This window comes from Leptopilina heterotoma, unplaced genomic scaffold (assembly GCF_015476425.1).
Source record: "Leptopilina heterotoma isolate Lh14 unplaced genomic scaffold, ASM1547642v1 Lhet_238, whole genome shotgun sequence".
Classification (NCBI taxonomy): Eukaryota; Metazoa; Arthropoda; class Insecta; order Hymenoptera; family Figitidae; genus Leptopilina; species Leptopilina heterotoma.
This window is the reverse complement of record NW_025110954.1, coordinates 210,005-235,893: the sequence shown is the minus strand read 5'-3', so window position 1 is coordinate 235,893 and position 25,889 is coordinate 210,005. Positions and strand designations below refer to the sequence as shown.

At 31.2% G+C, this 25,889-nt stretch overlaps 1 protein-coding gene across 14 annotated transcripts in view; it reads left to right on the top strand.

Annotated features, from left to right (window-relative positions):
• Positions 1–25,418, top strand: part of LOC122502799 (zinc finger protein rotund) — a 170,146-nt gene extending 144,728 nt beyond the window's left edge. For 4 of the 14 annotated variants that reach the window (XM_043613054.1, XM_043613053.1, XM_043613043.1 and 1 more), the window contains 9 exons: positions 2,594–2,802; positions 18,057–18,216; positions 19,205–19,414; positions 19,525–19,647; positions 19,997–20,131; positions 20,683–20,877; positions 20,989–21,278; positions 21,338–21,482; positions 21,582–25,418. In XM_043613054.1, coding sequence (XP_043468989.1) covers positions 2,594–2,802; positions 18,057–18,216; positions 19,205–19,414; positions 19,525–19,647; positions 19,997–20,131; positions 20,683–20,877; positions 20,989–21,278; positions 21,338–21,482; positions 21,582–21,703 — 1,589 coding nt within the window. In that variant the 3' untranslated portion in view covers positions 21,704–25,418. Of the gene's footprint in view, positions 1–2,593; positions 2,803–18,056; positions 18,217–19,204; positions 19,415–19,524; positions 19,648–19,996; positions 20,132–20,682; positions 20,878–20,988; positions 21,279–21,337; positions 21,483–21,556 lie in introns of all 14 variants that reach the window. The other 10 variants (XM_043613044.1, XM_043613048.1, XM_043613046.1 and 7 more) reach the window with 10 other exon arrangements.
• Positions 25,419–25,889: the final 471 nt, after the last annotated feature.

Here is a 25,889-nt window from a genome sequence, read left to right as displayed (position 1 = left end):
AGTTTAAGACATTGTTAAAACATTTTGTATTTTATAGTTTCGATATCATAACAAAAATTCAATTATATTGCTTTTAAAAGTAATTGAACCATTTAATTTAATTTCTATTAATTTAATTTTGAAATAATTTAATTCGAATTTATTTAATCATAATTAATTTTGTTTTAATTAATTTAATCCTAATTAATTTCGTTTTAATTAACTTGATTTAAAAATTAATTTAAATTTATTTAATCCAAATTAATTGCGTTTAAATTAATTTCAATTTAAAATTATTTAATTTTAATCTGAATTAATTTTATTTTATAGTTATTTTCTTCTGAATTACATAATTTTATTTTATAGTTATTTTCATCTGAATTAATTTCATTTCAATTATTTTCGCGCAGAATTAATTTCGTTTTAAATTAATTAAATTGAATGTGTAAATAATTCATGTGAATAGTTTTTTTAAGACGAACAAATAATTTTTATAATGTTTCTACTGGTAAATCTCTAAATCTAAAGTAGTGAAAAGTACACTAATTTTAATTAGTTTGCATTTATGTTAAATGTTTTTAGTTTTTGTTTTAAATTTTTATTCCACAATTTCATTAAGTATCATAGTTTAATTTTGTTTTACCAAAATTCTAGTGCAGAAAATTACAAGGAATTAATAAAAATTACTATAACTAATTAATGAACTTTTCACTAATTCAAGTTTAGAGATTATTTTTTGATTCTAAGAATTAAAAAATTGAAAATTTGTTTTTTTTTGTTTTTAAAAGAGAAATATTAAAAAAGAAATAATTTTTTCAATATGTATTTGACAAAAATGACTTAAAATAATTTCGAAGAGAACGTATTTCTATAAACAAACGTTAACGCTAATTTCTTAAATAAATACTTTTCCTTTTACTTGCAGATTAGTATGTTCCTGTCGCATTAGACACTGCGAACAACTATATATCTTTATTTCCAAGTTTAAAGCAACTATTGTACTTTAACTTTTGTTTATTACAAGAAAGAATGAACGAAAATTCAATGACGAAAATTTATTAACAGACTTTTCATTAACTTGGCAATTTTTCGCAAATACTTTTCCTTTGCCATCAAAAATAATTCAACCAAAATGTTTATATCATTATTAAAAGTTTTTTTTTTTTTTTTTTTTTTTTTTCAATACATTATAATTAATTAATGTTATCACAGTTTTTCTAAGGATATCAAATTTGAGACTTTTAATTCGTATTTTGTCTCAAATTTCAAATTGAGACAAAATACGAATGAAAACTTTGCTTCGCGATATTTTTGATTCGTTTTTTTTGTTTTAATTTAATATCCTTAGAAAAACTGTGATAATTATCTATAATTAATTATAATTACAACTAATTATTTGTAATTAATTATAATTATAACAAATTATTTATAATTAATTATAATTATAACTAATGAATGTAACAATTAATTACAATTATATTTAATTATACAATATTATTTTTATTAATTAATAAACTGTATTATAATTATATCATTAAATTGTGTGTCATCAAATTTTATATCATTATTTTTATTCAGTAAAATTAATTCATTATTATTAGCATAATTAACATTATCTATATTTTTATTCTTTTTTTTACTATTATCACTATTTTTTTACTCTCTCAACTTGAATCAGTAGATTTTACTAATAAATAGTAATTTCTACTAATTTATTAGTAAAATTGACTATTATTATTATTTTATTAGTAAATAATAAATGATAAATGCAATATAGAAGTAAATAGAACTAGTAAATTTTACTAATAAAGTAGTAGAAATGACTATTTATCAGTAATTTTACTAATAAATTAATAGAAATTACTATTTATTAGTAATTTTACTAATAATTTAGTAAAAATTACTATTTATTTGTAATCTTACTAATACATTAGAAAAAAATTACTATTTATTTGTAATTTTACTAATAAATTAGTAAAAATTACTATTTATTTTTAATCTTACTGATAAAATAGTAAAAAATACTATTTATTAGTATTTTTACTAATAAATTAGTAAAAATTGCTAGTTATTTGTAATTTTATTATTATTTTATTTATTGTTATTGTTTTATTAATAAATTAGTAAAAAATTACTATTTACTAGTAACGATTTACTAATTCAAAAGCGAAAGATTCTAATCTTTCAACTAATTTAAAATTAGTAAATATTTTTACTAATTAAAATTTAGACAGTAATATTTTATTATTATTTTTATTATTATTAATATATTTTTAATTATTATTGTTATTATTATGATTATTTATTATTATTATTATTATTATTATTATTATTATTATTATTATTATTATTATTAATTTAATATTTCTGGAAGTTATAAATTGTGTAAATAAAAGATATTTAAATTAATTTGTTTGTTGGTTTTATAATTTCCAACTATTATTATTAATAATAGGAAAATTATTATTTGAATTGTTGTTAATTTTAATTTTGCATTAGATATCACATATATATATATATATATATGAATAGGAAAGATGATTAATTTTGTGAGAAACTTTTTTCAGCCGCATAAACTTGTGTAATGACAGAGCTTAGCCGGCTCTAATCAAAGGTGTTCTGATTGCAGGTGAACGGCCCTATAAGTGCCACCTTCCTGATTGCGGGCGGGCCTTTATCCAGCTGTCGAATCTCCAACAGCACTTGCGGAATCATGACGCGCAGGTGGAACGGGCGAAGAATCGGCCGTTCCACTGCAACATTTGCGGCAAGGGCTTCGCAACGGAATCCAGCCTCCGGACCCACACGTCGAAGGTCAGTCATGTATGTACCAAATCCGACGTCCAAGATCGTTACCGCATTTTTCAACTCAATGAGTGACAATGACTCGAGAGCAGGTTCCAGTTTTAAAAAAATGAAAGAGAAGTAGAACGTCTAGCGAGCAAGACATGAAAAAAAAAGAATAAAAAAAAATGAAATTCAAAGAGAATGGGAAAAAATTATTGATAAAATTTTCAATTTTTTTCTTTAATTTTTCCCTCCAATCTCTTTGGATATTTATAATCTTGCTCGCAATGCGTCTCATCTATCTATTCTCGCAATGGGCATTTTAAACTATCATTCTTCTTATTAATAACAAAACATCAATGCAATTATTAATATCCGTCTATCAATGGGAAATTGATTGTTGACGAAAATTTAACCGATGAGATTTTATTAAAATTAAAGCAAATGGTGGAAGAATGATATCAATAGTCTTCAATGATTAGAAACTTTTTCAGTTAATTTTGATATACTTTTTGGTATCCATTTGATACATTTTTGTTACCAAAAAGAATTATTTGGTTCTTTTTGGTCTCAATTGGTATCAATTTCGTATTTTTGTTATCAATTTGATACTCTTGGGTTCAATTGATACCAATTTGGTATATTTTTTTAGTTTCAATTTGGTATTTTTAGCATCAATTATGAAATTTTTAGTATCAAGTTGGTATTTTTAGTGTCAATTTCCGAATTGTTAGTATCCAGTTGGTATTTTTAACATCAAATTTAAAAATTTTGAAATTTTTACTATCAATTTGGTATTTTTAGTTTTAATTTAGTATTGTTAGTATCGATTTTAAAATTTTTAGTATCAATTTGGTATTTTTAGTTTCAATTTTGAATTTCTAGTATCAATTTTTGAATTTTTAGTATCAAGTTGGAATTTTTACTATCAATTTTGAAATTTTTGGTATCAATTTTGCATTTTTCATTTCAATTTGGTATTTTTAGTATCAATTTTGAAATTTTTAGTATCAATTTGGTATTTTTAGTATCAATTTAGTATTTTTTATTTAAATTTCGTATTTTTAACATTAATTTTGAAATTCTTAGTATCAATTTGCCACTTTTAATTTCAATTTGGTATTCTTTGTATGAATTTTGAAATTTTTAGTATCAATTTGGTATTTTTTTTTATTCCAATTTGACATTTTTAACATCAATTTTGAAATTGTTAGTTTTAATTTTTAATTTTTAATATCAAGTTGGTATTTTTATTATCAATTTAGTATTTTTTATTTAAATTTCGTATTTTTAATATTAATTTTTAAAATTTTAGTTTCAATTTTGAAATTTTAGTATCAATGTAAAAATTTTTAGTATCAATTTGGTATTTTTGATTTCAATTTTGAAATTTGAAATTTTTAGTGTCAATTTGGCATTTTTAGTTGCAGTTTTGTATTTTCAGTATTAATTTTGAAAATTTTGGTATCAAGTTGGTATTTTTAGTATCAATTTTGAAATTTAGAGTATCAATTTGACACTTTTAGTGTCAATTTGGTATTTTTAATATCAATTTTGATATTTTTAGTATCATTGTGGTATTTTCGATTTCAATTTGTTATTTTAAAAATCTATTTTGAAATATTATGTTTTAATTTTGAATTTTTAATATCAATTTTGTATTTTTAGTGTCAATTTAGTATTTTTTATTTTAATTACATTAATATTGAAATTTTCAGTTTGAATTTTGAAATTTTAATATCAATTTAGTATTTTTAGTATCAGTTTGGTATTTTTAATTTGAATTTGGTATTTTTAATATCAATTTTGAAATTTACAATTTTTATTATCATTTTGGTATTTTTGATTTCCATTTTGTAGTTTTAACATCAATTTTGAAATTCTAAATATTTAGTATCAATTTGCTGTTTATAGGATCAATTTTGAAATTTTTAATATCAATTTGGTATTTTTTACATCAATTTTGAAATTTTTAGTTTCAATTCTGAATTTCTAGTATCATTTTGGTATTTTTAGTATCAATTTTTGAATTTTTAGTATCAATTTGGTTTTTTTAGTTTTAATTAGGTATTTTTGTAGCAATTTTAAAATTTGTAGTTTCAATTTGGAATTTTTAGTATCAATTTGGTATTTTTCGGTACCAATTGAATAGTCTTTGGTCAAACTTTGCTTTTTTGATACCAATTTGACAGTTTTTGGTCCACCAACATGTTGTTTGTCAGCACCAATTTTTATATACTTTCAAATTAACTGAAAAATCAACATTTCTTTTGCATTTTTTCCAAAACTTTTATTGTCATTTGGTTGAATTTTTGTCAAACAATTCCTCAATGAGTTGTATATACATAGTAATACGGTGGTGGGTCACGCTTGCATCGAGAAATTATTTTTCTTAATTTTCTTTTCACACAAAACATTCTTCGACTACTATTCTCGAAAATAATAACAATCATCAACATAAGAATAATAAAAATAATATTAACAAAAATAATTAAAAATAAGGAAAAAAAGTAAGAATGAGAAATATAATAAACATCAAAATAAAGAAAGAGAAAGAATAAGAATAGAAAAAATAGGAAATAGAATAAAAAATAGAATAAAGAAATAAAAAAAATTGTTTTAGAAAAGAATAAGAAAAACAATAAAAAGAATAAGAAACAGCACAAGAAGAAAAATGAGAACAGTATAGTAAAAGTAATAAGAATAACAAGAATGGCATAATTTTCAAAAAAAATGATTTTCTTTTTTCACTTATTTCTTTTCGTTTTAAGAATAGTAGTCGAGGGAATGTTTACAACTATTTCTATAAATTTACAACTTTTTTTTTTGTTTTCCTTCTTATATAAACATATAATGTACATAATACTAGAGTCCCATCTCACAGTAACATTATTGGAGTTAGGGTTCGAAGCTTTCGTGCGGCTCGCGGTTTTGTCCCATAGAAAACAAGGAAGCAATAATATACGCGAACGATATCACACGGACTTTGAAGTCTTAAAAATTCTTGAACAAATTCGAGATAGCGCCGTTTTTCATTGAGTCGTTGACCCCCGAGAATGCCGTGCGATGAGCAACACCCCTCTCTCTTTATAGTTGATTATCACCAAAGTGCGCACTTATTACCAATCACGCTATTCGATACATATGTGTACATAATATTTATATTATAATAATTATGTAGAATTTCATAATAATGATGATATTAATAATATTTACGATAATATTTTAAATATTTACAAAATTAAAAGTATTTACAATATTGAAAATATTTACAATATTAAAAGTATTTACAATATTGAAAATATTTACAATATTAAAAGTATTTATAATATTAAAAATATTTACAATATTAAAAATACTTACAATAATATTAATAATATTAGTAATATAATCATTTGAAAAATTGGGATTAAAAAAAAGGTGCTTGGGACGCTTTCAAACTAAAATTTTACTAAATCATCTACAGGCAGTAGAGACAAATCTGAATTTTTCAAATTGAGACAAAAAACGAATCAAAATGTTGCTTCGCAACACTTTTCATTTGCTTTTTGGTCTCAATTTTGATATCCTGAGAAAAACTGTGTTCTCTATAGCCATTTCGAATTTTTGACTTTTGCCTCTTTCGCGAATTACTTTCTAGCAAATTTTAGACATTTTTTAAAAAAATTTTTGTCTTTGGGCAATTTGAATTTTTGGCTTCTTTAGAAATCAAAAAATCAAACAATCCGAACAAAAAGTCCAATTATATTATATTTCGTATCTTAAATTAAAAAAAAGAATTTTAATTCTGTTAAAATTATTTCCTAATTCTCTTCAAATAATTAATAGTTGCATATCAAGAAAAAAATTTTTTTTGTAAATTTTTGTTTAAATTTTACAAAAATTATATTTTTAAATTCATTAAGTCGCGATAAGTGTATAACAAAACTGAAATTTAAGCAAGTTTCACAATTTTAATTAATTTTGAATGCAATTAATTTTTAATTGTCAAAAATGTTCAATTCGTTAAAAATATACTAAAAAGTAAATTCTTCACCGTTTTACAATTTTAAAAAATTAATAATTTTAATTTTTACAAATTTTTATGTCCTCTTTTTAAATTTAAAAACCCTGATGGCAAAAGTCGAATTCGAAATTTGGCGATTTGAATAGAAAATACGCAGAATAGTGGAAAATAAATGTAAATTTGAAAATAAGACAAAAATAAAAAATAGCAGATCGTGAAGTGTAAACAAAATATTAGGGGTGAGAGAGCATTGGTATCATTACCTGGAGAGGGTATTGTTCCTGAAACTGGTCCTGACGACACGTGGTGTTAAATAATTGAGAAGAGAGGAGGCTGTGAAAATTGACAATAAGAAGAGAAAGAGGGAGAAAAACCAGAAGAAAAAGAAAAAAAGAGAAAAAAACAAAAAAAAAGAAGAACAAGAAGAAGAATAAGAAGGAGAACAAGAAAAAGAAGAACAAGAAGGAGAACAAGAAAAAGAAGAAGAAAAAGTAGAATAAGAAGGAGAAGAAGAAAAAGAAGAAGAAGAAAAAGAAGAACAAGAAGAAGAATAAGAAGGAGGACAAGAAAAAGAAGAAGAACAATAAGAAGAAGGAGATCAAGAAAAAAAGAAGAAAAAAAATAGGAAAGAAGAACAAAAAGAAGATGAATAAGAACAAAAAGAAGAAAAGCAAAAAAAAAATCGGAAAAGACGGCTATAAAACCCTCTAATCAAATTCACCCCTTTGAACAATATAAACTCGAGGTTCGACGAGGCTTAGGCATCGGAATCTCGTGTCGTGAAGCACATTTTTTTTCGCCGGCCAACTGAAATTTCTCAACCCTTTTTGCACGCCGGGCACATGTCTCGGCGAAAAAACGTGGGAAGGCATCTGCTGAGCGGTTCAATTCTCTCATCTCTTATATACAAAACCTTTTTCTTATTCTCTCACCTTGCCCCTACTATTACTTATCCCATTATAAATTTATATCTTTCCAAATTTTCCCCCATGCTTTTGTCAATTCAACATTATTTTTTTCCCCGATTTTTTTTCAATTTTAATTTTTTATCAATGTCTCCTATTGTCTTGCGGTGTGTGTATATGTAATGATATAATAAAAACAAGTCGATGAGAAGACAATTTTTTTCTTCCATATGATTTTTATTTTCTACTTTTTTATTTTTTCTATTCATTTTATTTTTTACTTTTATTTTTTCTATTTTTTCTTTATTTTCTACTCGTTCTATTTTTTCTATTTTCTATTCATTTTTAATTTTCTTGCTTTTATTTTCATTTTTCTTAAATTTTGACATTGAGTTAAATTTCCTCGGCTTGGGAAATTTTCCCGCGCCCTTTATCATAAATACACCTGACGTTGAACCGGCAACACATTTACGTTACCTCAATCCGGCAATAAATATCGCTCTTTCGCATTTTAACACCCTGGATTTTTCTGGCTAACCTCTAATTGAAATCTAATCCGCGGTTAAAACCCCAGGTTCAATTTTCAAGAGTTCCCTTTCGCCCCCGCGACGCATCAATAAATCTCGCGTAATCTGACTTTCTAACGAGAAAACGCTGCATAGTACTTAGTACACTTTCTGCATTAACAAAAGAGAGAAAAAAAAGGAACTTTGTGCTTTAAAAATCATAATCATTTTTTGAATTTATTTCTTAAATTTTATAAAATAAAATTTTAAATAATTTTTTATTGAAACTATTTTTAAAAATATTTTACACTATTCTATGGAATTATTTTTTGAAATTTTTTATTTTTTTTTTATTTAGCAGATTCGTTAATTTTAAAAATGCCGAAAATCTTCTTTCCACAGTCGTAAATATTTTCTTAAGTATTATTAAGGTATTTTTTAATTTTATGGGCGCCAAATACCTTTAAATTTCCTTTTTACAACTGGTTATAAATCTGAAATGTTAAATTTCTAACATAATTTTTATAAAATATTTTTGAATCTATTTTTTATTGAAAATATTTTTTAAACTATTATTTGTAATTATTTTTTGAAATTATTTTCTGAAACTATTTTTTGAAAGTAGTTTTCAGGAACAATTTTTTAACAATGGTCTTCAAAAACAATTTTTTAAAATAATATTAAAAAAAATTAAAGGAAAGGAATATTAAAAAAATTTTTTGAATAATTTCCAAGAGAAGTAATTCAAAAATTAATTTTTTAAAACTAAAAGTTGAATTCTATAAAAGCATTGAATTTCACAAATTAAAAATTCCCCATTTATTCTCGAAATACAAAACAAAAAAATTTATATTAAATGCACATACAAAAAAATTTACCCCCTCCCCCTCCACCTAAGAAAGGAATGTTTTTACATATTTCCCATTTCAAAAATAGATATATATGAAAACACACTTTTCCGTCTCGTTGAAAATTTAAAATTCCTCTTTTTCTCTCTCTCTCTCTCTCTGTATAAACATTCCGCTAATTAAGCTTTTGCTTTCAAGCGACGCGATTTTAAAACAGAGATTGGTTTGCGAGTGGAGAAAATTGTTGGGAAATGTTAGAACCCGGCTATTTTCACAGAATCCGACGGCTTTTAAAATTAGTTTCTTTACGGGGCGACACTCTGCTAGTTGATTCCCTCTACCGGATTACCGCAGAAATAAAATATCGCGTTGCACTTGTACAAGCAACGGTTTTGAAATAGGGGAGAGAGAGAGAGAGAGAGAAAGAGCGCGAAAGAAAGACAGAGAGGGACACCAGGGTGTAATTAAAACGTTGCGAAGAGAGAAACACACAGAGAGAGAACCAAATGCAACCTATCTCACTTCCACTTGTTCACCAACCATTTCAATCCATCTCACTCTCGTTTGTTGGAGATGAGAAAATAAAATGATGAAACAAATGGAAAGCAAGCCCATCTTGCCCGGTCTAATCGAATTTTCACGAAGCAGATTTCTTGAAATTGTTTTTGCTATTTTCGTCCAGGGAAAATTTCTTTACAGTTTCTTAAAAAAAAAGAAGAGAGAGAAAAATTTCCCCTTAAGATATATTTTAATATAGAAGTATTTTCTTTTAATTGGAAAATAATTTTTTGTTAAATGTTTTCGTTTCAAATTTTCATTGAATTACAATAGAAAATTGTATTTGATATTTAATTACAATAGGAATTTATATTTGATGTTTAATAACAATGGGAATTTATATTCGATATTTAATAGCAATGGGAATTTATAATTTAATAACGAGAATTTATATTTGAGATATTAAATAACAATATGAAAATTTATATTTAATTGTTATCAATGGAAATTTATTATCGGGCGTAGAATCGAAACCGCTATGTTTCGAAGAGGAGTGGGGGTAATGAGAGCGAGAGAGACACTACAGTTTTTCTCTCTCACTCTCATTGCCCCCACTCCGCTCGTCCGATTTCTAAGAAGTTCGTTTAGAGAAAGGGAAAGAAGAGCAGAGTGGGGATAATGAGAGTGAGAGAGAAACTTGTGTTTTCTCTCTCTTACTCTCATTGCCAATTTTTGGAGTAAGATAAAAAGTAATTTTATTGCATAAAAAGTAAAGGTTACTTTTAGAGCAAAAGAAAAAAAAACTCGAAGTGGAGTTGATGAGGATATATTTAGAAAAGAAGAAAAAGAAAAAAAAACCAAAGTGAGGTTACAGTTATAATTTCATTAGTTACATAAAGTAACCGGTTAATCGCAGTGTAACAGTTTATTACTACCAGATATACGAATTACGAATGAATGATCCATTATTGGAAGAAAAGTATTTACCGACGCTATAAATCAGTCCATTGAGGAGAGTCAATCGAGTACTTGCTCATATATTTTTCCCAGTCTTTTATCAGCTCTTTTTTGCGCTCTTTCTCTTCACCTACTCATTCTCGTCATCCTTTTTCAGAGATCTACTCGTTTACCCACTTTTACGTCAAATTTATTCGTATAGCTTTGCCTTACACTGGGGTTGAATTCCGTGCAACACGATACAACCCCTTTTACTGTCTTTCAACAACTACCCCACACTTCCCACTCCCCCCCTCCCTCCTATTCTACTTAACGTTTTCTTAATTGTTCTAGAGCGCCACTTTTAAGTAAAAAAAAAGTCGTTAGCTATATTTTTTTGCCGTTTTTTGTTTTACAATCGTAAATTTTTTCTGAAGCATTACACATGTAATTAATTATCTAAAAATAATGTATTTTTTAATTTTATGGGCGCCAAATACATTTAAATTTATTTTGTCTCTGGAAATAGATCTGAAATGTAATTTATACTTTATTAAAAGAAAAATCATTGATCCCTACAAAAAAAATTCGTTTAAAATTCAATTTGTCTTTTTATTCATGAATTCGAAATTCTTGCTTAATTTTTAAAACGACAAATATCTTTAAATTTCATTTGACAGTCGTAAATATTTTCTGAAGTATTATTTATGTAGTTAATTATTTGGAATAATTAATAATAATAATAAATAATAATAATTTAATAATTTTTAAATGTTATGGGCGCCAAATACCTTTAAATTTCTTTTTACTACTGAAAATAGATATGAAATGTCATTTATAGTTTCAAACCTTTACCCTTCCTCCAAAAACTAATTAAAATTATTAATATATTAAAATTTATAATTAATACTGAATAATTAAAATTAGTCTTTTTCTTCTAAAATATAAAGTTATGACATTAAACAAACTTTTGTTCCGATTGTATGTCGGACCCTTTCTTAAAAGAACCCCTCTTCTCTATATTTTCGACAAAAGACGATTTACTTTTATAAAAAATTTTTTTCTGATATTTGTTAACGATTTCCAATTAAGCAAGGTTCCATTCGCGGTAAACATCGACGGCTGGCGAATCTCCAGGAGAATCGCGCACTCTTTGTCTCTTTTGCGGCATTAAAATAGAAAAGTGGGACGGCCTTTCGTGGTCGGAACGTTCGTAAATCGCCACACTGCTGAATTCACATTTGCTAGAGTTTCTATTCTCGAACTTCGCCCTCCCCACCAATAGTAGTGATGAATTTTTTTTTCTCTCTCTCCACTCCACTTGAAAAATTCTAGTTTGGTAACTTCATTTCTTTTCCTGCGACTCCACCCTCAATCGATTGAAAAAAAAAAAATTTTTTTCATTCCCTTTCCTTCTACATACATGGTCCCTTGTAGGCACCACCCTTACATCAAAAAGGGGTTCTAATGAAATCATTCTCGTTTGTCGATTTTGACGGGGTTGGATTTTTCTATTGTAAAAAAAACCCTCTTTCCTTTCCACCCCGCGCTCCTCCCTTACCCCACCTCCGCCGCCTTTCTGGTTATGTAACAATAAAAAGGGAGAGTTGTATTGGCACAACATGATGAGGTTCTTTTTCAATTCCTTTTTTTGGATTATTTTTTTTATGTTCCATTATGACACGTGTTATTCGCGGATTATACGTTCTTCCAAGGCGGATTTTTAGAACAAGAGAGAAAGAGAATTGTATCAGGTTTGGGAACAATCACTCTATGGCTCAATTAAAATGCATTTTGTTTCCCTTTGCCTCCAGTGACTCAGTTTTTTCACGCCTGATCAAAAGGGGGAATTCGACAAGTTTTTTTTTTCATGGCAATTACAATATAGGAGAGGCTTTTTTTACATTTGAAACGAAATAGTAGTTTTCTCTTTAAAGTAAATACGAGGAAATATTTGATTTAAAAAAAGAGAAAGAAATAGAAATGCAAGTTCGCGGGAAAGTATTTACGTTTCATTTTCCTCTCGGCAAAATCGTAAAAGCAAAGTCGCAAAGGAGAGAAAGAAAGAATGTTTGCAAGGTGAGATACGAGGGGCGGGCAAGTATCTTTCAGGCAGCCAAAGTATCGTACGAAGGTTGTCTGCCGTCGAGGCTCGCGGCCTCGTCGAGACCAAAAAAAGCCAAGGAAAAGAAAAAAAGAAAGAATGAGAAAAGAATTGCACACCACAAGACCTTCAGCCTACAGTAAGTGAACAAGTAACTGAAAGAAAGACCTCGGCTTCGGTCCGCTTTAATTTCAAAGTCCCATCCTCCATGGAATTTTATACATATACACCAAACCATATGGAAAAAGAAACAAGAGATCGACCCTTTCTTGAAAATACTCTCCGCCACTCGTGTAAATGTAAAAATTATATCAAAATCACTTTCTCTTTTTTTCCCGAACTGTGGGGTGATTCTTCACTAAGTGGTCAATTTAAACTAGGGGTAACTTTTTCAAAGTGGTCACTTAATAACTTCACTCAAAGAAAAATTGTTTTGAAGTAACCAAATTTTCGATTAAAGCGAAGGCCTTGCTTGCAATTGATTGCATTCTCAAAATTGTCAAAACCAATTGATTTAGCAGGAAATTTTAGTTCTAAATTCTAGAGAGTAATTTTAATCTAACCAAAAATTATTTTTCCTATAGATCTGTGAAAGAAATATTTAAAAAAGTCCCTAAGTCAAAAGTCGCCACTTGGTGGAGAATCACCCATATACCTAAATGCATTGTGGATGTAAAAGAAAAAGAAAAGATTTGCATGCGAGTCTTGCAATCTGTGGAGAGCAATGAACTGCAAGCAAGACCTTCGCTTTAATTTTAGACCTACGGAATTGAGTTTTACTGTGTTTCGCAGCCAAATAGAAGAAATTTATTATTTCGAAAAAAAGGCAGAGCAAGAAAGAGAGAGGAGAAAAAAAATGTCCGAAACATACAAAGTCCATTTTCACTGATGCAAACTCTACAATATACAAAAGGGGGATTTTAACAATCTGAATATAATACATGAAATTTTATATATATACATTTAAAAACGAAACATTTTCTGAAAGGTCAAAGAAAAAAAAATAATATGTATATATACTTGTAAGACCATGAAAAGAACACAGAAAAGAAAAAGAAAGAATTGCGAAAAACCCGCGGAACCTTCAGTTATTGCAAAGTGGAGGGCGAGGATCTCAACAATCTCCACGGCAATTTCGGCATGAAACGAATCTTGTGACATAAAAAAGAAAAATAATAATAATAAAACACTGCGGTCTCACTTTCTTATAACCAAGGTCAACATAAATGGCCACTATAAAATCACAATTAACATCTGCAGTTAAAAACGACGAGTGTAATTATATACTGCCTCAAAAGAAGAAAAAAATAATTCCAAACCAATGTTGCATATCAGAATTGAAATTAAATTTTCGAAAACAAAAAGTTTCTTCCAAGAAATGTTTATTTCTCTTTAATATCTATTATTATATCTCTCTATTCTCTTAACTATTAATTTACTGCTATTTATTATAAATTAAGTAAAAATTTAAACTACCGTCAAATAAAAGTAACAAAAGATGTAAAAAGTCGTTTATAATTTCTAAAAAAGTACCATCTACTAAAAATTAATTTGTCGTTTTCAAAGGAAAGTCCTTCTTAATTTTTAAAACATCAAATATTTTTTAATTTCTTTTTCATAATCGTTAATATTTTCTGCAGCATTTTTTTGAAGTTAATTATCTGCAAATAGGGTATTTGAGTATTTTTTTTAATTTTATGGGCGCCAAATACCTTTAAATTCCTTTTGTTTCTGGAAATAGATCTGAAATGTAATTTATAGTTTACTAAAAAAAATTGTTGACCCCTACGGACCAAAAATTAATTTAAAATTTAATTTGTCCTTTTCTGATAAAATACACAAGTCCTCCTTAATTTTTAAAACGTCAAATTTCTGTTTCACAATGGTAAATATTTTATTATTTTTATTTACGTTGTTAATTGTCTGAAAATAATGTATTTGCGTATTTTTTAATTTTATGGGCGCCAAATACCTTTAAATTTCCTTTTCTTCTAGAAATAGATCTGAAATGTAATTTATACTTTATTAAATGAAAAATCATTGATCCCTACACAAAAAATTCGATAAAAATTTCATGTCTTCTTAAATTCGAAATTCTTCCTTAATTTTTAAAATGATGAATATTTTTAAATTTCATTTTCAGTCATAAATATTTTCAGAAATGTTATTTATGTAGTTTTAATTATCTGAAAATAATGTATTTTTTAATTTTATGGGCGCCAAATACTTCTAAATTCCGTTTTACTACTGAAAATTGATGTTTAGTGTCACAATTTAAAAAAAAATTCTCCTTTAAAATAATTCTCCGATGGTGAAAAAAGATGGAAAAAGTAAAAATTGTCAAAATCGGTGCCAAAATTTCTAACAAATGAAAAAAGGAATTTTTCAGAATAGAAAGGAAGCTAAACCAATTTATAATAAAAGCAACTTTCACGATCCATATTTACCCCTCATGTTCAATAATTACCCCTATTGACGGTATTTATAAATTGTATTAGATTTCTCCCTCCTCTTTGCAGAAGAGAATGGTTCGTTTTATTTTACAATGAGATTGTGAGAATATTTTTCAAAAGAATGATGATTGGCTTCATATCGAACTTGTAAATACAGCATCATCTTTTAAATAAGACCCCAGGGATAGTTAAGAAGTATTTGAACCACTTGTTCATGAGAATACCGTTCAGTGTATGATGGTACAGGAATATAAAACATATATATATACATAACATACACTCTCTTTATATAAAACATATATCTAAACGTGTATATAGAAGAAAGAGGTTTCTTCTCCTCGAGCACACAAAATGGCTACAACGTGTCCGACGTCACGCATCGCTACGCGTGTGCTCACACCCACTTCCTTTTTATGCCACTCCCTGGCCCAAAACCTGGTTTAGACATTGAAGAGTCTAGACAAGCTTATAAACCTTCTGGACTTCCATTTAAATAAAACTATGACAACAAAAGTGCATTGACGATATGATAATCATTCATTTCCTGAAAATTCTATCAACATATGGCAGATGTCAAAATTATCAATAATCAACAAATGCAAAAAAAAGGAATCTAATCTGATTTATGCAAATAGCATTCCCCTTTGATAAAAGATACTGATTATAACTGTTGTTGAAGATCTGATCAGATTTCCCGCAACGAGTTGACCGATGAGCGCGCAAGTAATGCAAAAGTCCTGTTAAAGCTGCGTGATCTAAAACAGTCGAGAGAAGCCGGAAGTAAAGAATTATAAATATAGAATGGCGGGTGGCAGACTTGAGTCTCGGGCGTAAATAATTTTCCGCAAAGTGATTTGATGTATCGGCTAGAGAGAGAGAGAGAGAGATGGAGAGCTAAAGAAATAAGGAATTAGGAGTATAAGTAATAGGTAATGGAAAACGCGCTACGGACACGCGAGATGAATCTGGTCACGGAGAATCATCCTCGCCCACGCGGCAACGTCCCTTGGGCCTCGGAGCAAAAAACAAGAAGGAAAGACGGTTACTCCACTGTGAATACGAAGAGGAGGGAAAAACTCTATATGAAGAAAATAAAGAGAGAGAAGATCCGTGCGCGTTCTTAAGCAGTGTGCTACCCAGTGCAGCGAAAAAAAAAGACTAGGATGCAACAAAAAAGGAACAGCACAAGAAGAAACCGGTTTTTTCCAGTTGGGCCAGGTCGGGGCGTCGAACCTTCGGACCGCAGCAGCCTCCCTCCGAGAATAACTTGCATGCAATGATGCTTTTGCAATTCTTTCTCAACGTGCTCTCACTTGCCCTAGGTCTTCTCAAAAAAACGACGCCAAAAACTCAGCACCCAACACCAACGTACACTGCGAAACACAAAAAACCAAAGAACAGACAACACCAAAGAATACATACAAAAAAAATAAAAGAAAAAAGTATGTTTAAAATCGCGTAAGCCCACAAAGAAAATTATACACGTTGACCCATTTTCCTTTTTTTCTTTATTATTTAAACATCGAGCAAGGTTACCCGCCATTTTTTTTCCAAGACCTTCGAAGTCGCGTTTACACATACACGAATAGCAAAAGGGGAGAATAAAAAAAAAGAATGATAGCCAATGACCGCGAGAAGTTCTTTCACCGGTGACCAGATCTGCTGCACATGCACAGCAGCAGTGAATTAAAAATTAGCTAATTAAAATTAAATAAAAAATACTTTAACGATAAAAGAAAAGGACGTCGAATTTCGTCTTTAAAACAATCATAATATTAGATTTATATTTACTGCCAATCATTGAATCTATGCTTTGCATATGCTCATATCCTATGTCCCGATCATTCGCGCGAGGACATGCGAGGTCGATCGAAACAGTGACAGTAAGGATGCTTATAGAGCAAATGCCAATTAGATGAATTTTGTCGCTTCCGATGAAGGAACCGATGATTTTCGATCGACTTTCCTGAAACTCGCAGCTTTCATAAAATTCATTTACTTGGGCTTTGCTTCAATTCCTCTCTCCTATCATTCTCCAACTTTCTTCCCTAAAAAAAATTCTAGTCAAATTTCCAGATGTTTCTTTTTTTGAAAGTCTTTGTTGTACAACAACTTGTAACTAAAGATAGTATTGTAAATTTAGAAACGAGTGCAATTGGATTTTTCAACGCTGAGTACGGATCTGATTATAAAAATTAGAATTTCGTCAAATTTAAATTCGATATTAACATCAGCAAAAGGAACAGTTCTCAATGACAAGATACGAATATAAAGGCTACAAATGTAACCGTTGCTTTACTAAGCGTTGTTTTAACAACCGTTGCTTTAGTGACTTGTTTTAACAATCATGACCGTAGCAACCGTTGTTTTAGTAACCGTTTTCTTGGTAACTATTACTATAGAGACAAATTCTGTACTAACCGATTTTAGAAAAACCGTCAGGTTTTTCTAGAATCGGTTAGTACAGAATTTGTCCAAATATTATTCAAAGACTATTTTTGAGCCAAAAGGAAAGAAATTCATTAATAAAATTTTTAAACAGTTGTTCTATTTGAATTTAAATAACATAACGGTAGCGAACAGATCAGATTAATTCTAGCGATGAAAAATCCGTTCATAAATTCAAGCACTTCTGAAACATCATCACCAAAAGTCAAGAATCTATTTTGAAAGGATTCCTCATCCGATAAGAATATGAAAACTTGTGATCTAATTCCTATTTTGGTTCGAAGAACATCTAAAAAGCTTGGAATATGAAAACAAAGTATCAGATCTTATTGGATTTCGAATAATTCTGGATTCTTGGCAACAAATCTCCTGATCCATTTAAAGCTCCCATTTCCCACTAGAAAAAATCCCAGTAGAAAGCAAAATCTGTGCAAGGCGTAGTCCGTGGTGGCGGCGGCAACGGTGTGCCTTAACTCTCACTGGTATCGTTCTGTTCTGTGCCCGCCTGTCCTGCGCTTCTGGTGCACAACTCTGGGTTGGTATCTGGGGTGACTCTGGTGTCTGCATATCCAATTGGCCAAACAAGGAGTTGCAACAGCGTGTTGTGTTCCAGCAACACGCCGCCCTTCTCGGCGGCCCCAACGCCACTAGCTGTCCCATCTGTCACAAGCTCTTCCTCGGCGGTGAAGCCCTCATGGAGCACATGAAGCACACCCACAAGGATCCAAATGCTTCCGGCGTTGCCAGTAAGTATCTTCAAATTTTCTCAAACCCCCCCTTCTCTCACTCAATTTTTTTTTCTCATTCAAATTTTATCAACTATATTGTCAAATTCTGATTAAATTTTTTTTTGTCCAGCAAATCTATCAAAATCTGCTTTTCGGGAAAAATTTATCTAAACACCATTTGCAGTGATATACTTGTACATACTTTTTTTCCAACACTTTACTAATTGGGTATATGCGAAAAGAATCATTTAAAAACTGGGTGAGAGAAAGAGGGTGGGAATTCTTAAAGGTGGAGAGAAGAATATTCCGTGTATGGTCTTAGGATCCTACATGTGTATTACCCGAATCGCTTTTGGTGCGGGCAAACACTTATTCGTTTATAAATATATTAGTATTATATACTTTTACTAACTTGGGTTCAACTAACACTGGAATCGTCTCGAACTACCTATTTATCTTCTATTCATTTTTTTAATGCCTGAGAGAAAAGGACACTTTATCATCCATGAACGAACTACACTCCAAATAGACTACAAGTCTAACGATTTCGATCTAATCTAACATTAGATCTTAGTTCGACAATATGTAAGAATATAATCTAAATGCAACTATTCAAATAATTTCTCATTACTGCGATGAGAAAGAGTTTCATAAAGAATAAAGAGCTTCAGAAAAAAAAGCTTTAAAACAAGCTTTCAAAAAGCTTCAAACTTAAAAAAAAAACTAGAGCTTCATAAAACCATTCAAATTTTTTTAATTTTCAAAAAGAACTGTTCAAAATACGCTTTTCTCTCAGACTATCTGACTCAAGACTTGGAACGTCGAATCTAAAAACAAGGAAAACGGAATAACAAAAAAGTCATTTAAATATAAAGGGTAAAATCGTTTGAGGAAAATTCGACTTTCCAAGTAATTGAATCAGTGCATCTGTGAATGCGGTGAAGGCTTCTTTCATCGGGACGCTTATCCTGCTTGGCATTGACCTTGACATTGTGTCGCCCTATTGTTCCCCCCGCTGACTGCACAACCTCCATTGCCGGGGCTTACCTAGCGAAGAGACGGACTGCCAATCATCCATGTCCGGTGTGCGGTAAACACTACGTCAACGAGGGAAGTCTTAGGAAACATCTAGCCTGCCATCCAGAAACGAGCCAAATTAGCAGTCTCAGGATGTGGCCTTGTTCTGTCTGCAACGCAGTCTTCACACACGAAGGCGGTAAGTATCATTCATTTGCCCCAATATTATTTATGCAAAAGAAAAAAAAACAAACCAATAATACAAAACTTCTCCCCCTCGGATATAAAAGTCAGTTATTTTGATTTTAGGCTTGCTGACACATATGGAACATATGAGAATGGATCCGAAACATCAGTTTGCAGCGCAGTATGTTCTTAGTCGAGCAGCGGCTGAGAGGAGAGAACGGGAACTTCTCGCTGGTTCCAGTTTAGGTATTATTTCAAATTCTCTCTAGTCATAGTGATAATATATTAAGTTCAGTTTCAGTTCTGTCCTACGATGGAAAAAATTTCGCTTTTCTTTGTAAAGATAGTAAAGTTCGTTATTCCATAAATACAGAATTACAAACAATTACCATGGATAATCTATCGAACCCCTTGATGCAAGAACCAGACATAGACCATTGAAATCAAATGGATTGCGTCTGGCTCTTGCATCAAGGCATTCAATGATAGTAAAGATTGTAATGGTTAATGACAGTAAAGATTGCAATGGTTAATGATAGTAAAGATTGTAATGATTGTAATGTTTGGAAAGTAAAAGATTTCTTTCAATCTCGAGTAGGTCTCGGTGTTTTGGGGAGCCAAGCAGGAGGACCTCAGAATTTACAACAACCACCAATGTGCCCTTCGCCCTCGGCTCATTCAGATAGCAGTAGTGGAAACGGAAGACTGTCCTCAGCCGGTAGTGAACCTGGTACGCACAAATCACGTCGTATTTTATTGCTTCAACTCAACTTGTACATGCAACGAAAACCCATAAAACATAACTCATAACCATGTAAATTTTACGAACTAGCTCATATTCTGCAGTATCGTTTCTTTTTTCTCCCCCCTACGATTTTTAACTCCACTTGAAATTGAATGGTTTTATGAAAGGAACATCAACGCCACAAAGGGAATGTTCACTTTCATTTTGACAACCCTGGTTATATATATCTATTTTGCAAATTTCAATTCTTTCTCTAGGACTTTATACAACATTTATGAATAAGTAAACCAGACAAATTTAAACACGATAAAAAGATCTTTAATTGTAAAATTTTAAAGGTTTTTAACTATAGATTTCGAAGGTTTTTAAAAATTTTCAAATTAAGATTTTTAAGAATTTTGAGAAGTAAGAGGACTTAGAGATTTTAGAAGGTTGTGAAGTTGTGATGATAAGGTTGTTTAATAGAAGATTGCATGCACTTAGAAGCAATCAAACATTGTGCGATTTTCTCGAACTGAATGTACTGATTAGAGTAGATTTTTGCGCAGGCACCGGTCTTCTCAACAACAACAATAACAACAACAACAATAATATGGCATCGCCAGGACCAAGTGGAAACAAACTCAGCGAAATGTTGCGAGCGAGCAGTCAACCTGGTTCGGCGCAACACTATCAGGAACAAATGGAGTCGCAACAACAACGTATGGCTGTCATGGCTGCAGTATCCGCGGGTACGGAATTTTTTCCCTTTCCTACATTTGCAATATTCCCAAGAATTAAAAATCGCTAACAGCAAATAAAAGACAAAAAATTGTGTAACAAAAATGGTGTTTTGTTTAAAGGACTTCAAACCTCGCCGCCAAATTTGTCATCAATGGACGTGGCGCAAATAGCGGTGGCAATGAGGATGGGCAACAATGGTGATATGGGTGGCGGCGGTCAAGGATCGACTGGACCCCAACAGCAAGGAGTACAGGCTTCCGGGCCCGAGCAGGCTCTCAGGATGCACCAGGCGGAAGCAATATTGCGTTCCCATACGGAGGCTGCCCTCAGGCTAGCGGTGAGTGCACCTTGCTTCCGCTTTGATCTCCCAGCAACCAATCAAAATTGGCTTTTCGGCAATTCGGCAAAGGTAATCGTTAACTCTAGGCAATGCAACTAATTTCAAAATCATGAATATTTAATTTACAGATGTCACAAGCTGCAGCGGCCGCCGCGAGTTCAGGCGACATGAGGCATCATCTTGGACAGCACAATGGTGGCGGTGCATCCGGTATGCCTGGACATCATACGAATCAACAACTCTCCCAACCCGATACACTATCACCTGACCTAGGTAATTATTGCAATTTTATTCACTCACAATAATAAAAAACAATCTCCTCGAATTAATTTAAAAAACTTAACCAGACTCGTTTTACTTTGCCCTGAACAGCAGAGCAGCTCAGACTTCAGGAGCAGCGATTAGAGCAGGCACTGAGGCTTCACGGGGATCCTCGAGCGCTTAGTTTCAGTCTCCAGCATGTCGTTAATCAACAGAGTAATCAACAACCATGAAAATTCAGTTACTACTGAGACGAGTGGACCCCTTGGACGACGGAGACGTCCCTCCCTGTTGATAGGGATTCGCAGGAGCGAACCCTCAATCAAAATCATTCAATCATCAATGATCAACAGGTATCAAAGTTGGCCCTTCAACTCCCCGAAGATCGTGGTATTAAACGAAAGGCCGACGAAATGAGTGGTAACGTCGAGAGCGCGTAGAATCATCATCATCAAGCTACCGTTCGTTCAAGAGTGGTCATTTCTCAAACACTCCCTGTCTCAGCAGTTCAGCAAAACATATTCCAAGACTTTCATCGAACAGTTTGTTATAGTGGTGACAAAAGAAAAATTTGTGCACTCCCACAAAACAAGTGGGGCTGTTCGTAAAGCTCATCAAAACAATATGGACTCGTAACACACGAGTTAATCTAGATCGTTGGACGGTTCGCAATCTTTGGCTCTGCGACGAACTTTTATTTGTTAGTCCTGACCCGGAATGTAGACTGATGTTAAATTCAAGACCTTCGAGTCGAACAAAAGAAAAAAAAATATTGATCTCTACTGGGTCTTTGCCTTTCTCAATTAGTCCTCCCACGGGCTTAAATGGGTGTTCAGGACTCGTCACAGCGCCAAAGACTGGGACCCAAAACGTGCCATAATTTAAAAGTATAATAATAAATAAAGAGTTCGTTTCTAAATAACATTTGTTCGCTAAAAAAATTAAGAGAAAAAAAAGCAACAAACGTTCATTTACCAACACTCTCCCCAAGGTACTATGATGGTACAAGAGCCACTAACGGATTATGGGAGAAGGTCACGGGCGACCTATCTCCTCATAAAAGGCTCAACAAACTAAACTAAAGCAAACTTAAGGTTCCCTTATTCTTAATTCATGTAAAGTTTAAGGCGTTAATTCCCCCGAGCGTCAAGGTATCTCACGTGGATGCGCAAATTCGCGTGAGCCCTGCGCAAGGACTTTGACGGGACACATTAAAAAGACGGACGTTACTGAAGACACACTAACACAATACTCAGATATAAACACACAGACACGAGAAAAAGAAAACTGAAAGTTATATACTTGAACATAAAACACACTGTGAAAAATAATAACACTAATAAACACTCATCACGAAACATTCATGCGCGCAAATGTGCTCACTGTAGCACAAAAACTATTAGCTCATAAGCGAACAAACAAAATATAATTATTACAAACAAGTTATATTATATATATTATATATACATACAGAATAATATGAAAAAATAAAAATTAGAGCGCGAGAGTGCATCGTGAGAAAGCAAGAGAGATAAAAGAAAAAAAACTAAATGCTAAATATTATAAATATATATTATATATAAATATTATAAATAATGAATATAGGGTCTATGAGACTAGATTAGTTAGGAGGAAAAAAAGAAACCGAATGAAAGGACCGCTTGCGTTCTTTTACTTATCTTCTCCTTTCTCCCTTAAAAGGAGTCCGAATGAATGAATTTTTAGATTAAAATCCAAAAAAGTGAAAAAAATACTCGAGGAGTAAGATAAGAAAAATTACGCAAGCTCAAAGAGTACAAGTGTATGCCTAAAAAGCCTGCAAGAAACAATGAATGAAAAATCGAATGAAAGTCGAAATGAAAGAAATGAATGAAAAATGGTACGATTGATATAATCTGAGGTCCTGTGATCGTTATAAGCGAAATATTTTTTTATTTCCGAGTAAACGCGTAAAACTTGCGTCGTTTTGAACTTTTACTTGCAATATACCGTTACGTTCTCGCAATATACTTAGAAAGAAGAGGAAGAAGACGAGTATGAGATCATGGGCAAAAAAAACACTCACATAAAAAAGTAGGTTCAAAAAGTAGAACCAATTTTCAAAAAGAAAAGACTCGCGCCCTAAAGTCGTGATCGTTCCTACTTTCGATGGGGATACTTTCAAATATGTCCAGAGAGATTTATCTTTGACCAAAACGAAAGAACGCGACGTTAGGTTCGAGAACGCGATAAACGATGTAAAAGAAACGTGGAAATTCGGTAATCGACAATATTTATAGATAAGCTCGATCTAGATTAAAAGCAACAAAAGAAAAATACTCTGAATTTTGTTTTCATAAATTTTCATTAATAAAAATCTGTTTTTAGTTTTGAATAAGTCATTCTTAAATCAAAATAACAATACGTAATTTTTACTCTCGCGGAATACGTAAGGCACAGGAATGAGAGAGAAACAAGAGACTTTTCATCCTATTTAAAATACTTTTTCATTTCTCGTCGCGTTTCTATAATATTAATGTTTAAACTAAAACAAAAAAAGCACTGGATTTTTCGCGCTCCTCGTTTCATTTAACGTCGTTCTTTATCTTCTTCGAATGAAGCGGATGACACGCGCGGAAAAGTCGCTTTTCACCATAAAAAAACAAAAAAAAAAATCGGAACGAGAATAAAGTACTAGGGATTCATCGTCAAAGCTACAATTTTAAGATCTGAAACGCCTCGCCTCGAATTCAAAATTAAAAAAGAAAAGTGGTAGTAGATTCAAAATGTCAGGAGGTGTACGCGTCAACGATCATTGATTTCATTCTTCTTTTTTCCGTTACAGAAAATTTTTCCCTCGGATTAATTAGTGTAAATAAACACAAATATTCACAGCGTAAACGAGAATTAATTACGGTAAAACTTAAACGAGTACATAATGCAATAGGGTTAGTTTCTCTGTAAATACCTAAAGCGTGGGCGAGTGCATACCCTCGCCTTCGTAACCAATGATAATATTTTATCAAATTAAAAAAAAAACCGAGCTTCTGTTTAGTCATCGATTCGAGCAAATTTTTTCCAAAAACAAATGAAACAAACTGTTTTTGCAACGAATCGATTTTTTCTTCTTTCATTTTTCAAACAATTAACACGCGGTACGTCACTCATACTGACACACATCCACACACAAATTTTTACACAAGAAAAAAAATTTTTTGAAAAAAAGCATTGCGATGGATTGTACAGCTACTACGATAGAAATAGAATGTAAGCCTTTACACCTTTACACACAATTCGCACCACCGGCACAACTGGCCTCCACATTTTCGTAGGGACCAAACATTTCTTTAAAAATCATTTTTCACCGAAAAAAAAAATTAAAGAAGCGAGAATGGATTTCTAAATTCTTGTCCCTAAAAAAAGTTTCTTTGGTCCCTAAGACAGGATTCAAATTTACAATCGGGGTAAATAAGTACCGTTGCTAGCGGAATATGTACTATTCTGATTTTAAGCTCAGTTGTACGCATTTCCCTCCCGATGTAAATTCGATCAAGTGAGATAGAACCGCGAAGAAAATAAACCCAATAATGAAAAAAAAAAAAAATTCGGTGCATCCAGCGAATGTGTACATTTTTCTTAACTCAAAAAAAAAAGTAAAGCTACACAAATACAATAGCTCATAGTGTATGTTCTGTAATCAATGATCATAAGGTAAAGAATAATAAGAAAAAAAAGACGTTGACAACCGTACCGGCGCGCGGCGGTTGTCAACAAAAAAAAGCACAAAAAAAAATTTACAAATATATTGATTTACATATGCCCGTAACTCGTAAGGGGGGCTGGTGGTGCAGCTATTGCCGTAAACTTTCCATTAAAGAATCGTGTGCCAGGTGAATCGATGAATATTCCCAAAAAAAGAATTGAAGATCTCTTGTATGGCCCAAAAGGAAGAATGATTCAAATACAAAAGGAAAAAAAATAAAAACACAGGCTCAAACACAGCTGCCAAATCGGCCCCACAAAACCATAATCTTAATCTCTTCATGTAAATTTGCTAAATGTTTGTAAACTAAAGAAAAAAAAATGCCATAGCCCGGATGCGCTGGTGTATACTCCCAGCGCATACACATTCACAAATACGACTCGACCTCGAATTAAACGCAGTAAATAAAAATCCGCAAAGCGCGGTAAAATTGGTAAATGCGCCAAATAAATATAAACATGACCATACACAATCACACGCAGATATTAGAGCGTCGTAAATATGCCCACATTTACGCGCCTAAAAAAAATAAAAAATAAAGCCCTGGTAACCAAAGCGTGCTCCCCGCACGCTCCGAACATACAATCTCTCATACACGGGAGCGCTTTTCACGCGCTCTCACAACACATTTTTACACACTCCACACACAAATATTACAATTTAAAAAAAAAAAATAC